The sequence below is a fragment of the Chiloscyllium plagiosum genome, chromosome 25 (assembly GCF_004010195.1).
Source record: "Chiloscyllium plagiosum isolate BGI_BamShark_2017 chromosome 25, ASM401019v2, whole genome shotgun sequence".
In the NCBI taxonomy this organism is placed as follows: Eukaryota; Metazoa; Chordata; class Chondrichthyes; order Orectolobiformes; family Hemiscylliidae; genus Chiloscyllium; species Chiloscyllium plagiosum.
Window position 1 is genome coordinate 44,388,277 of NC_057734.1, and position 15,326 is coordinate 44,403,602.

General features: G+C 40.0%; 1 protein-coding gene across 4 annotated transcripts in view; it reads right to left on the reverse strand.

Moving 5' to 3' along the window:
• Positions 1–1,299: 1,299 nt before the first annotated feature.
• The window catches only part of sept5a (septin 5a), a 129,831-nt gene continuing 115,804 nt past the window's right edge, over positions 1,300–15,326 (reverse strand). For all 4 annotated transcript variants that reach the window (XM_043716052.1, XM_043716049.1, XM_043716050.1 and 1 more), the window contains 7 exons: positions 12,989–13,123; positions 11,730–11,847; positions 9,537–9,638; positions 8,247–8,343; positions 4,872–5,007; positions 2,520–2,622; positions 1,300–1,694 (listed from right to left, as the gene is read on the reverse strand). In XM_043716052.1, coding sequence (XP_043571987.1) covers positions 1,638–1,694; positions 2,520–2,622; positions 4,872–5,007; positions 8,247–8,343; positions 9,537–9,638; positions 11,730–11,847; positions 12,989–13,123 — 748 coding nt within the window. In that variant the 3' untranslated portion in view covers positions 1,300–1,637. The remainder of the gene's footprint in view (positions 1,695–2,519; positions 2,623–4,871; positions 5,008–8,246; positions 8,344–9,536; positions 9,639–11,729; positions 11,848–12,988; positions 13,124–15,326) is intronic.

The following is a 15,326-nucleotide window of genomic DNA, read 5'->3' on the forward strand; positions in this document are numbered from 1 at the left end:
AATACGGGGAGGACTAGCCATTTGGATACAGAACTAACTTGAAGGTAGAAGACAGAGGGTGGTGGTGGAGGGTTGCTTTCCAGACTGGAGGCCTGTGACCAGTGGTGTGCCACAAGGATCGGTGCTGGGTCCATTGCTTTTCGTCATTATATAAATGAATTGGATGTGAACATAGGAGGTATAGTTAGTAAGTTTGCAGATAACACCAAAATTGGAGGTGTGGTTGACAACAAAGAAGCTTACCTCAGAGTACAACAGAATCTTGATCAGATGGCCCAATGGGCTGAGGAGTTGGCAGATGGAGTTTAATTTAGATAAGTGTGAAGTGCTGCATTTTGGAAAGGCGTATCAAGGTAAGGCTTATACACTTAATGGTAAGGTCCTGGAGAATGTTGCTAAACAAAGAGACCTTGGAGTGCAGGTTCATAGTTCCTTAAAAATGGAATCTCCAGTAGATAGGATAGTGAAGGAGGCGTTTAGTGTGCTTTCCTTTATTGGTCAGGGCATTGAGTATAGGAGTTGGGAGGTCATGTTGCAGCTGTACAGGACACCGGTTAGGCCACTAGTGGTATATTGTATGCAATTCTGGTCTCCCTCCTATAGGAAAGGTGTTGTGAAACTTGAAAGGATTCAGAAAAGATTTACAAGGATGTTACCAGGGTTGGATGATTTCAGTTCTGGGAGAGGCTAAATAGAATCATAAAATTCCTACAGTGTGGGAACAGGCCCTTCAGCCCAACAAACCCACACCCACCCTCCGAAGAGTAACCCACCCAAACCTATTCCCCTATCCTATTACTCTACATTTACCCCTGACTAATGCACCTAACCTGCACATCCCTGAACACTATGGGAAAGTTAGCAAGGCCAATTCACTTAACGTGCACATCTTTGGATTGTGGGAGGAAACCGGGGCACCAGAGGTAACTTCCCCAGACATGGGAGAATGTACAAACTCCACACAGACAGTTGCCCGAGGCTGGAATCAAACCCGAGGGGAAATGGTCCGGTCAAATTTCAATGGTGGGATGAGTCTAGAGTATGTCCCAAACTTGTACCCACACTCTAATTCTGTCCTGGAAGACCTGATGGTCCTTAGTTTTGTCCAGTCTTCTGTAGTAACTATGATAGGGGACTAGACAGAACATGGAAGAAAAAAATGAGTCAGTGGCCATGTTGTTTCTCTGAGAATTCATCCAAGAAACTGCACTGCCCTTTCATGGAAAATCCAGGCGGGTGATGGTGGCTATGAAACCAGAACTCCTCACCTTTAAATAAAGCTGACTGCCTGAAAACAGACCAATTTGAAAACATTTATTAGTAAAGAATATTTTCCACAGAAGCATTCCGATGCAGATATGTCTCTGAATGGTTTTCAATTGTACTGACAAGATATTAAATACAAACCCAAACAAACAAGCAGGATATGTGAATGATATGGTGGCACTAGACAGAGTAGGCCAGACACGTGGTCATCCTCTAGCTGTCTCTAGAGTAAAACAGAAAACACGGGACACATTCTGTACAGTGCATTTTTCCCAGAGGCATGCCCCTGTGTCTTGTCCAGCCTTCTTCATTCCTATTGGATTTGGCTGAAGAGGTGAGTCTTTGTTTTTCATTCGGTATCAGTCTGTCACTCACTGATCCTGCATTTGTTGTTGCATTCGTTGCAACATTTCTTGCATTCGCCGCAGCTGCAGAAAGAAAGCCCAAATCACTGAGTACTGCAGCTACTGTAACACACCAGCAACAAATGGCAGCTAAACATCAATAGGCATGTAGTCGATACAACAGGATTATGGTCACCTAAAGATATTGGGAACACATATTTAGATAATGCATAATCCATGTAGTTGAACACATACTAATTGATTGCTACACACCATTAAATAATATTCATTTTACTACAAAAACTGTATTTGCAATAATGAAACATTTCTATAACTGTGGCATTCAGAATACTTGGGTGTTTTAAAAAGTTAGCATGGATTTTTGACTTGCTGTAAAATTGACACTGCAGTTGAGCCACCAGTTATAGAAAGTATCAAATTTCAATTTCTGATTTTTAATAAAAATGGAAACTGGGAAATTTCTGCATTGTGCAGCTAATTTGCAACTGGAGTCTCATGTCCGGGTAATAAATTGAACGTGTAGCCTTTTGTCATTTGGACAAGCTGTACCACTGCCTATTAAAATTCAAATGGCTGATAAATTCAGCACTGGCAGCATTAGCCATGTCTTGAGAATGAGTAAATGTGCACGAATGACCACAATTATCTGGTACTACCTATTATCTAAGAACTTGCTAATTGCATTGCCTGTTGCTAGAGTGATCTTTCAGAAGTATCAAATGCAAAAATGTCAGACAGAAGGAATGGCAGCAATAAGACAAAAAGACAAAGTTGCAACAGTGAAGTAAGCGTTTACAAATGAGTCTATTCACACAAACAACCAACATCACCAGACATCTCATAGTCGCTGGCTACCACACGTGTAGCCTAGACTCCCCAGATGCTCACCTCCTCATCCTTCATTTTGATCAGTTTTTCTGTCTCTGCATCTGGAGTTGGCACAGGTAGTAAGGGGAGTGGACTTTCTGCTCGGTTGTCCTGGGTCAATTTACTGTGAAGTTCAAGAAAGAAGACATTTCAGTGGCTATCTTCTTCTCATTTTGAGGTGAACCAAATTGAGAACATCATATTAGCATGAAGAAAGAGTTAAATCTTGAACTTCTTCAGGGTGGTTCTATGCAGCTCCAGTCTTACAAGGAAATATCACAAACAGCTTAAAATGCCTACTGAGGTTCTTTCACCCAGTAGTCTCCCACCAGAATTACAATACGGGCACATGGCACAGGAAAACCAACTTCAAGGCAACTCATTAGTAGCAATCAGTAAGTCAGTGATTTCCACGAGAGGGCTTAAGTTCTTTGGCAGAAAATTGATGGAAATCCGGGGAAAATATGAAGGTGGCATTTACAACAGATATCAGTACAAACCTCATTAAGGATTTGCCCATTCAGTGCCTAACACTGTTAAAATTTTTAGATTAGTACATACGTATAAGAGGCCAAATGATTTGAATATTTCTTCAATTGATTGCATACTGATGGAATTTCATCAATGTAAAGTAAACATTGATCTGATTTAATAGATGACATCAGATGCAGATGAATGCACAATGATTTTACGTGGCATGAATCAATCATAAATATAAATGGAATAAAGTTATGAATGTCTGCATCTGCGTCATTTTCAGATTCTGCAGTGAAGCAATTGAAAAAGCTGACAAAATGCGAGGTCACATTGTCAGTGGAAATAAAGTTTATTGAGCTTCTGCTCAGATTGCACAACATGTTTGCCAGATCACAGTTGAATTATTGCACACAGCTCTGGTTGCCACACTGTAAAAGGGACTTGTAACCATTGGCATTAAGAGTTTTCAGCCTGAAGAAAAGTTTCCAGCGTAAAATGGGTGAAACATGGGGATAGTTTAACAACCTCAGCACACAGAAAAATGTTGAAGGAAATTTTAAGGAAGTGGGAAAGGAAGGAGGGATAAACTATTAAACAACAAAGGTATGGTAAACTCTAAAAATGGTTCCTATAATTAGTCAAATTAATGAAGTTCAAAGTTAAAAGTGTGAATTAGTGAAGACTGGGATGAAAACGTGAGTACTGTGAGCAGTTTTGGTCAGCCTCATTATAGAAAGGACGAGAGAGGGTGCAGAGGAGATTTACCAGGATTCTGCCTGGGCTGGAGTGTCTGAATTATGAAGAAAGATTGGATAGACTGGAGTCATTTTCACTGGAACAGTAAAGATTGAAAGGGGACCTGGTAGAGGTGTGTAAGATTATGAAGTGCATAGATAGGAAGGATAGGAATACACTTTTTCCGTTAGTAGTGGGTCAGTAACCAGGGAACATAGATTTAAGATGAGAAGTAGAAAGTTAACAGGGGAATTGAAGAGAATTTGTTTCACTCACGAGAGTAGTGGGAATCTGGAATTCATCGTCTGAAAGGATTGTTGAGTCAGCAATTCCCGTAACACTTAGATATTCATTTGCATTGCTATAGCCTCCAGAGCTATGGGTTAAATGTTGGAAAATGCGATTGGTGCAGTAAGACCTTTTTTGACTGGCACTGATATGATTGCCTGAATGGCCTCCCACTGTGTGGTAGGTCAGCCCCCTGGGAATTTCAAGGCCACTGTGCTACACACATTCATTGAAGAGTCAGAATCCTGGACTGACAGCTCTTAACGGGTTGATCAATCTTTTTGATTTTAACATTGGTTATAATTGCAAAGAAAAAGCAATTGCACCTTTAGAATTTTTCAAAGATGGAGGCCCTGACATTTCACATGAATTTACTGAGTCATAAATTTATAACTTATAATTAACAAACCGTTAACTCTGATTTCTCTCCATTGATACTGCCAGATCTTTCTGATTGTATGTGTGTGTGTGAGAGAGAGAGAGAGAGAGAGAGAGAGCAAGCAATTTATAATGTTGGACATGATCTGCATAATTGATCCATTTTTGTGCTGAAGCCACAACACCTTTGATGCCTTGTTACTGGGATGAGTGATAAGAAGTTTTTGCTAATTGCTGCCTAACAAGCCATCTGTTAGCAGGACCACAACAAATCATCTTCAGATGATTTTTCCCTCACAATGGTCAATGATTTATATCTCCACCTAGTAATGTGGTGTCAGCAGTTATATGGGAGGTGGGATCCTTGCATCCTTCCATCAGACTTCTGCATTAATAACTGAATGGGCTTTCCAGAACAGTGCCTAAATTCTTAATGCTGTCTGGCAGATCCAATTCTCCATCATAGGATGAGTGCAAGAGAGATGGTAAACAAACCTGGTCATTTCCTGAATACATCTGGCCCGGAAATTCTCATAGTGAATGTCCCAAGTCACATCCTTCAAGTCCTGCATGTGTGTTCGGATCAGCATATTCCGGAGTTTTACAAAGTCACAATGTGCCTGATTCTCCACTAGGAAATCAAAACAAAAAGAAAGTTTGTTCACTACATTTTCAAATTACTTGTTGTGTTTACAGATTTTTAACTGACCTGTTCAGAGATGTTATGACACACATATGGGGTAGAGTCATAGAATCTTAGAGATGTACAGCATGGAAATAGACCCTTCAAACAAACTTGCCAATGCTGAACAGATATCTTAAATTAATCTAAGGCCATTTGCCAGGTTTTGGCCCATATCCCTCTAAACCTTTCCTGTTTATGTACTCATTCAGATGCCTTTAAAATGTTGTAAATGTACTAGCCTCCACCACCTCCACTGGTAGCTGATTTCACACATCCAACACCCTCTGCATGAAAATGTTGCCCCTTAGCTCCCTTTTAAATCTTGCTCCTCTCACCTTAAACCTTACCCTTTAGTTTAGGACTCCCCTCCCCGGGAAAAGTCCTTGACAATTCACCCGATCTATGCCTCTCATGATTTTGCAATCCTCTATAAGATCACCCCTCAGCCTCAGATGCTCCAGGGGAAACAGCTCCAGTCTATTCAGCCACTCAATATATATCAAATCCTCCAACCTCGGCATCATCCTTTTACTCCTTTCTGAACCCTTTCAAATTTCACAACATCTTTCCTTTAGTAGGGAGACAAGAATTGAATACAGTATTTCAAAAGTGGCCTAACCAAAGTCCTGTACTGCTGCAACATGACCTCCCAACTTCTTGAACCCAGGTATTCTAGCCCAGAGACACATACACTACCACTGCAGCACAAGAGGCCTAATTACATTACACTACTTTGTTTGCACACTTCCCTTTGAGAACATTGCAAAACAGTGGATGAATTAGCAGTCAGCAAAGTTAATGTACTGTTTATAATAGTGATCATTTTTCTCTTAGCTGATAACATGCCTAGTCCCATGGTAGGAAGGTGGTGATAATAGTTTTATTGAGACAAACAGCACATTAAGCTCAACAATCCCACTGCATAACAATATGAAATTCAGAGTTTTCACTCACCTTAGTGCAACTTTTTATCAGAAATCAGCATAACCATTATTTTTAGCGCATATTTCATGTATCACAAAGCAAGTTTCCAACTAACCCTTTTGGGATAGTTTGAAAAAAAGAACTGTATAAGAGTTATACTAGTCTAAACCTGCCTTGGGAAAGTGAGGACTGCAGATGCTGGAGATCAGAGCTGAAAATGTATTGCTGGAAAAGCACAGCAGATCAGGCATCTTCCAAGGAGCAGGAGAATCGATGTTTCAGGCATGAGCCCAAAGAAGGGCTCATGCCCAAAACGTCGATTCTCCTGCTCCTTGGATGCTGCCTGACCTGCTGTGCTTTTCCAGCAACACATTTTCAACTCTAAACCTGCCTTGTTCACTGAATGGTCGCAGTGTGAATTAATCACCATTCAGAGGTTCCACAAATTGCACTGGTTTGCCGGTCTCTGGGGAAACTCTACAAAGCTCGCTCTTTTGGACACATGGACACTACTAGGCACAATCTTCAAACATGTGAGTATATTTCTTTTTAAGTTACTCAGAAACTGGCTACTGTCGCACAATGTAATGAGCAAATCACTCCACAATATTTTGAAATGTTCTTTCATCGGATTGCAGATTAATACTGACTTCTCTATCGCATCAAGGATGTTCCCTACTACATTAATCAAACAACATCAAATTAACACTCTTACTGATTCAAGGGATAATTTTTAGAGCATTTTTTTTAAATTGCCCCATTGCATTCATTCATGACAGATTTTACTTTTAGCATAGCTGCATGAGTTAAGCAAAAACTCAAAAGGGAAAGCAAAACTTTGAAATGGGGACAAAGAGCAACAAAATTGGCAATTGTACACAAACTAGAACCCCCCAATCATTTTAACTTTAATTTTGTACCTGTACGCAAAGTCAAAACCTGACTCAACAATTTTTACTGTTGTAACTGAGCAGTAAAGTAGCTGCTCACTGGAACTCATAAGGTAGCCTGGGATGTAGTGCTGGCCAGCTACCCTGAAATGTGCAGCAAATTGTGGAAAATGTAACAAATGGATTTCTGCCAGTTTCTTCAGAGAACCAGCATGATATTGCTGGTGCTAGAGTTTTGCTTTTGGTTGTCATGGTATAGGAAGGATATTATTAAATTGGACAGGGTGCAGAAAAGATTTACAATGATGTTACTGGGATTGGGGGGTTTGAGTTATAAGGAGAGGTTGGGGCTTTTTTCATTGGAATGTAGGAGGTTGAGGGATGACCTTATAGAGTTTTATAAAATCATGAGGGGCATAGATAAGATGAATAACGAAGGCCTTTCCCTTGGGTAAGGGGAGTCCAAAACTGGAGGGTCTATATTAAGGTGAGAGGAGCAAGATTTAAAAGGGACATGAGAGGCAACGTTTTCACACAGAGGGTGGGTCATATGTGGAATGAACTGCCAGAGGAAGTGGTAGATGCAGGAACAATTGTGATGTTTAAAAGACATTTGGACAGGTACATGAATAGGAAAGTTTTAGAGGAATACAGGCCAAGTGCAAGCCAGTGGGGCTGGTTTAGTTTGGGAAACTTGGTCAGCATGGACAAGTTGGACCAAAGGGTCAGTTTCTGTGCTGTATGACTCTATAAGTAATGGCATGTTATTGAGATTGTGTTTTTGAAAAGAATTTGGAATGATTTGACTCTTTTCCAACTTTTTCCCACCTGTTCCTGATGAATCTTTTTGAGGGAGGATTGCGCAGGCAGTGCTTCAGTAAAACTGATTAAACCCATTGTACAAGCCACACATAGAGTATCAATGTGCTATTTAGTCATGGGGTCATCAGAACTGAGCTTAACCTCAGCCAATACCCAGAAACAGTATCTACAACAAGGGTCAGTGGAAAGTATTAATGAAAATCCCTGCTTGAGCACATTTGCACTAAAGGTAATTGCTCCACCCAAACGTTGTCCCACATAAGGTCAGCTAACTGGGCAGAGATGGAACATTGAACTTGGTAACTTCTCATTTTTCCATCAGTTCAATGTCATTCAGAGCCATGTCATACTAGTGTCTGTGTTCTCATTCAGCTTTAGCATATTCAATTTCGTACATTCACATGACTGTTCAAGATGTCTGTGTCGTTTTTGCTAAAGCATTCATTTTCTCACAGGTTTGAAGATTAATAAAAGTCGTTTCATACTCTATACCTCCTCCTGAATAAATTCATTTGGAATCAGGTATCACTTTGTCCTGTTAAAACTCACCTTCTACAATCCCCCAGGGATACAGTCGCCCACGGACTCTCTGACCCCGTGCCTCCACCACTGTGTTGCTGCCAATGACTGCAAAGGGAATGCTCTCCTGAAATGAAAGGGAAGAATTGAAAGACCTGCATTGATATAACACCTTTCAGAGAAAACACATGACCCAAATGGTTTGTGGCCAATGAAGTGCTTCTGAAATGCAGTCACTTCTGTTATAATGGAAATATGACAGACACTTTATGAACACCAATATCCAACAAACAGTAATGTGATAATGATCTGATTTTGAGGCATATATACTGTCAGGTCATCAGGGGGAACACACTTACCCTTCTACAAAAGAGTGCAGTGAGGCTTTTACATTGATTTGAGAAGGCAAATGGGGCCTCAGTTTACTGCATCACTCAAAAGCTGTCAGTTCTGACAAACCAGCACACTCTCAGTGCCACAGTCGTGTCTCATATCTGATTTTTATCTTCCAGCCCTGGAATGGGACTTGAACCCACAAACTTCAGAATCAGAGGAAAGAGTGATCCCAACAGAACCTCAGCTGATAGCTGATTCCCATCATCAAAGAAAGCAAAAATGGCATTTAGCAAGATGAATAAAACTGAAAGGGTAAACATTTCACAATGTCTGACTAACATCTTCTCACAATGTGACTTAATTTGTTAATTAAGCAAATTGCATTTCAAAATAAATAAGGATTAATTAGTAAAGAAAACAATTTCTGAGAGTAAAGAAAGGAGGATGAACCTGGTCTGAATGGCCTGGAATGTTCCTCTGTGAGAATTGTTAGAGGCTTTGATCGCAGGCTTTCTTAATGACATGAGCCAACACAAAGCAGAGTTTCTGAACAAATGAATGTAAATTGATGAAATAACTTTATTTGTCTATCTCGTAGTGTTATGATCCTTATTGATTTCAAGGGACTTCAATACATTTTGGAGTTAGGCTTTATTCCATTATGTTTTATTCTGATTGCTGGTCAAACCATCAAAAGTCGAAATGAGGTCCTATTCGATTCAATCCGAAGTTTGAATTGGGGAGGATGACATTAACACTACAATTAAAAACAGACTGTACTCTATCAAGAAAATGGTCAGAGTTGATGCTGCTGTTGAAAATTGCTTAGCTGTGCTTATTTTTATCACAGCTTTGTCTTCCCTGGAATTCATTTTCCCTGCAATCCAATTATGATTCATTCCTACAACTTTGATCTCCTCTCTTCATTCCTTCTTTCCAGTGTAAAATCCTTCTCTTGCCTTGAATCCTAGAATCCCATCTTACCTTGAGTTCCTTGTCTTGTTGTTTAAACTCGTCATCCTCATCTGAGTCACACTCTGGAAACTGATATATTTTAATTCCATATTGTTCAATTTCGTCTCTAATCTGCATTGGCATAGGAATGAACATGACAGAGTTAATTTCCTAAGAAACCGACTGATGTACTGAAATATTCATGATGACAATAACAATAAATTTGTTTGACATAGTAAAGCATGCCAATGAATTTCAGGAGCAAACAGGTACTAAGTAAGAGTCAGGACAAAGGAAGAAAGTCAATGAAGGCACAATCATTGGATTGGCTTTAAGAGGTCTTTGGGAAATGTTGCAGGAAGACAAAGAATGAAAGAAGAGAATTCCAGAATCTGGAAGCATGATGACTGAATGCCCTGTGATAAAACGTGGTACAGGAGGAGGAATAAAAATATTATAGACTAGTGTCAGAGAGATATACAATATAAACTGAGACATGGGGATTGAACAGGTTGCAGAGATGGTGGAGGAATAGATGAAGTTCATGAAGTGTGGGGACTCCAAAATAATGGCTGTGGGACAGTGGTAATCCCTAGGATTGCTACAATAAATGGTTGGTACAATATACAATGGCAGCAGGAGTTTTGGAATTTTTTCAGGGTGGAACTGGATAGTTAGGGCGGCACGGTGGCACAGTGGTTAGCACTGCTGCCTCACAGCGCCAGAGACCCGGGTCGGGGCGGTGTGGACTTGTTGGGCCGAAGGGCCTGTAATCTAATCTAATCTAATCTAATCTAATCTAATCTAATCTAAGAATATTATGGAATGTTGAGCTTGCAAATGTCATTGAACGGAAGGTACAGCCAAGTGCCAGCAGATACACGGGGGTAGAAACAGTCAGCTTTGTTCATGGATAGGAGGCATGAAATGAAGATCCATTCAAAGCCAAACCTGTGCTCGAATGGATTTAGCCTGAGCAAACAGCCAAAGGGAAACATGAAATTGAAAAGTAGGCCACAAAGCCGAGAATATATGGTAGCACAGAGGTTTCATTACTGGGCCAATGTTGAGAGGTCTAATAATCCCAGAATATGAGTCTGAGTTCACTATTATTTCACTTTACAAATAACTCTTCAGCAAAAACTTGATATTAGTAAAAGTGAAACTGTCAGAATGTAAAACCCCCACTGGTTCACCAATTACCTTTAGAGAGGTCATGTCCAAGAGAGAATCTTAAACATACTAAAAAGACGAACTATTAATTATTTTCTGAAGTAAACTCACAGGCCGCTTAGTTGTGTCAAACCACAGGGAAACTAGGGATGGGTGAAATATGATGCCCATATTTTGAATAACAAATTGAAAGAAAAAAGGCCCTGATCTCATCAGTTAGGTGAAAAATGTTCACAGGGTACTGGACAGGCAGTCCAATTGCACAGTGACAAGTAATGGAGTTGAGAACATTCATTTTTTAGATGGTGATAGGCTCACAGGCCTACATTTAGTTATTAGGCTCTCGATAAATAATGCCAAGAGGTATGTTATAGATGAAAAGAAGTAAGCAGTTGACAATGGAACATTAGAGCTTTCCATGGGTGCCAGACACAAAGGGGTCAACAATTCAAATGATGCATCACTGAGTCCATATGGAGCAGATTCAGGGAAGACCACCATGACCAAGCTGTACTGCAGTTTTCTGCCTCCTGACAGGGTGAGTGCTGCCTGTGCACAATCAGTTGAAATTTTGAACTTGACATTGAGATGAAAAACATTGACCCTTAATGACACTATTTGGGTTCACTGATAAATGTGTGTCAAGGTGCCTGGCATGTTCTGGGGTCTGGGTTCGAAACCCACCACAACATGTGGTGGAATTTCTATTTTACAAAATATCTGGAATTAACAGCCTAATGATGACAATGTTGATTGTCAGAAAAACCCATCCAGTTCAATAACGTCCTTTAGGGAAGCAAACTGCCATCCTGGTCTGGCCTACATGTGACTCCAGACCCACAGCAATGTGGCTGACTGTCATTTGCCCTCTGGGCAATAAATGCTGACCTAGCCAACGAAGCCTTTATCCCATGAATGAATACAACAAAAAATTCTCAGGATATCAAAATGGGGCCAGTGATATTGATGCAATAGTTTCCATCTGGAGGAACTGAAATCAACCCTTTTGTTTTTAGCTCAGAGTTGTCATTTTATGAAGATGATTCTTACCCTCTCTTTGAGTTTCTTCACTTCAATGGGTGTGAGAGAGTCGGCTTTTGCAATCACTGGCACAATGTTCACTTTCTGGTGCAATGCCTTCATGAACTCTGTGTCCAGCGGCCGCAACCTTAACCCAAACAGACGGACTAAATTATTCCTCCGACAGACAAAATTATCCTTCCTGACAAAAGAAACAGATCTTCGCAGAGATAAATCATGTCTACCCAACACAAACAGATCTCTTCTGAGATAAATCACCCCCCGCAACACACGTAAGAACAGATCATCCCCAATCTCAACAAAAAGAAACAAATCTTCATACAGACAAATCACCAGCCCCCACATCATCAAATAGATTGCACCTCAGGAGATAGTCAGATCACACCTTACAGCGAGTGAACAGTTGTCAGCAATGGAGTTAATTCAGAGCTGTCAGGATCACCGCTTTTCCTCCTGGCTCCCAGCAAGGGAAGTAAAATATTTAAACCTAAATTGCTTTTTTCAGCCTCCAGCTGTTCCTTCTATCGGTCTATCCAGTAAAGAAATCATAAACAAGCAACCAACTACTAACTGCACAGGACCTGATGCCTGTTTCAAGTGCAAACTGGGATGTTTACAGAAGAGTCTTTATTAATATGGTGACTGGACATGGAATAAACACAAGTATGGCAGCTCCTGACAATTTGGACTTTTAGGTTCTCAGTTTATACCTGTAAAACAAGCACATTGTGATCTAATTTTGAAACATTCTCCCCAGGCAAAACAAATTAATCACAGAACCACATCCTTACTGCCACCTAAATCATCTAAAATGTGTCCAAACTAATGGAGAAGCAAAACTCAACAGTAATCTACAAACAGAATCCCATAAAGGTTAAGGAACTCATTCCCCAAGATACAGAAAAGTCAGATTGGTTTAAAGATCAGAGAAATTATATTTCTGTCACTTGCTGATAGATACATATGTTTCTCCCAAAACCTTTCAACTCCTAAAGGATAAACTGAGCACAGAGTTCCACAAATGCCCAATCATGGCTCCTTCCTGGACAGATGTTATGTCCACTCCGAAACAGATGTTATGTCCACTCATCTCTTACAGTAGTATGTTCCCAATGAGGTCCATATTTATCTCCCCTGCAAAATTGATACTTCCTTCTTAACCACTACAACAGCAGCATTACACTCCTGCCTCTGCCTCACAATTTCAGTAACAAAAGGAACTGAGAAAAGAACAAGACAATTGCCCTCAGCTCAACTTTTCTTCTCACCCGTGTCCATAAGGAGAGATAAAATACAGGCAACAATGCACTCGGTTATCCTGAATGTTCTTCCTGTTTAGGCCGCTCTCGTCTCGGAAATACTGTTCAAACTGCTGGTCAATGTAGTCAGCTATAGGTTTCCAGCTGCAACAGAATAGGAAGAGGCTGGAATCAAAGGCATTATCTGATGTGGGTCCTTTATTAGTATAGTCTGCAAAGCAGCAATACAACTGTGATGTGCTCTGAGTTTGATCAAATGGACATTGTCGTAAGAACATATGAGAGCACAGGAACAAGTCAAGGACATTCAACCCATGTATCAAAATGCTTCCAAGTTTGTCCTAATGCTGACTTGTTTCAGCAGTGTCATGCTTTCACATATAGCGTTACATTCAAAGCAGCAGTAACCTGGAACCTTTAAGAGTATAGAATGGACCTAGGCCATTTGTTCCCGCTTTATCCAAAGCATATGAAACATTATTGCATCAGGATCCCCCTCATCCGTACAGGAGTCAAACCTTCTTTAAAAGAACTACTGTATATAAGTTTCTGCCTCGTACATTAATGACATTTCCTGTCTATTTACATCTCAAGTTCTACAGTCTACAGAACCAACCCAGGTACTCTGTGTTTCTGTTGATGTTACAGCAACCCGACAATGGTCGGGATTTTCTGTCTGAGTTCAGAGCCTGGATGTTGGCATCAAGCGAAGGTGCTGACCCCACATCCTGTCAGGAGCAGTGATCTAACTGAGCTATTGTAGAATTTGCCAACCAGTATCTCAAGGGTGTACTCAGCAAACTATAAGGGCAGCTGGTGAGCTCTGAAAACTGGAGGCATATTAGGAGCACTGAAGGAGCTGCAACCTCACAGTGCAGCTAAGTGAGAGCAAGAAAATTCTGAGGCTTTTCGCTCAGCACTGTTTAAAAATTTAAATTTAAATTTAAAATCTGCCACAGCTGCATGACCACTATTATAGAAAGAAAAAGTGTGAGTTGCTGGAATTAACTTGCCCTAAATATATCCAGTCTTTACTTCAAACTAGTACAATGGCAAGCATGATATGGTAGGTAATTATGTCAATAGAAAGAAACAAAATATAGATTTATGCACTGTGTGTTTCATCTGACAGTCTTAGAAAAGGGAGTTCAGCTCCACTGTGAACAATTGACATTGACTGTACAGTTTATAGTCAACACAGGAACCGTTAAGTCTGCTTTTTTGATATTTTGGGCTTTATTCTTTGTTCAGTCATTTGCTCAGTCATTTGCTTGGAAAATTTACAGCTTTTAATTTTTGTTCACAAGTGCCTATTTTAGTTGCACAATATTAACATGACTCTTTCTGGAATGCATGTTAGCATCACATTGTATAAGTTGAAAACTATTGAAAATAATGAACCAAGAGGAGCCATAAATTCACTGGAGTTGCCCGAGAAGAATGAACACAAATTCATGACATCTAGTTCGACAAGTGATATAGTTCAGCTCTCCCTGAACACACATCTTGAACAGCTACTCCTGTTCCTTTTTATATAAGCAGACGCTCAATACTATTTATAGCACAGACGCTGAGGTTACAATTTTTTTTTGCAGGGCAAGAATTACATAAACATAACAAGTTGTGCACAGAGTTTCATCATTCACATTCTATGTGGAAATTTCAGAGACAGAATGCTGATATATAGTAGTAGACACGTCTTGCATAAATCCTGATATAAATACCAAGTGTGGTTTATGCACTGCCAATGCATATTACTACACTCACCATGCTCCAGTAAGGTTGCAGTTATTCTCAATTATTAAGACTAATAATTGCTAAAACACCCATTTCTAGAGAAAGGAACTAATAATTGCTAAAACACCCATTTCTAGAGAAAGGAACTGCAGTAAGTTATAAAGTCTCTCAAACGATTTGTGCAAGCCATGACTGCTTCGAAACTAAAATTCATCTAAACGCTTTGGTTCTATAACATTAAAGATCCATACCAAAGAAAACATTATCAGTTTTAGTTTTGAAAATGACAACTGGCATCAAATCAGCAACCTTCTGTGCGATAGAGTTACAGGTTTTCATTACCTTTTTTGAAAATAAATGTTACCTCATATCAGCACAGAACATGCATCTCTAGCCTCTTCGTGCTGAGCTCACTCACCAGACGGAATGCTTTCTCCTTTCCTACCTCAATTCAAATTTCTTCAATTAGGTCACCTCTTAATCTTTTTATATTCAAGGAGGACATACTATAAGTATAGTCTATGCGTTCAGTTCTCAGACTTTAACTTATAATTTAAACCATGGTATTTATAGAGATGTACTGCATGGAAACAGACCCTTCGGTCCAACC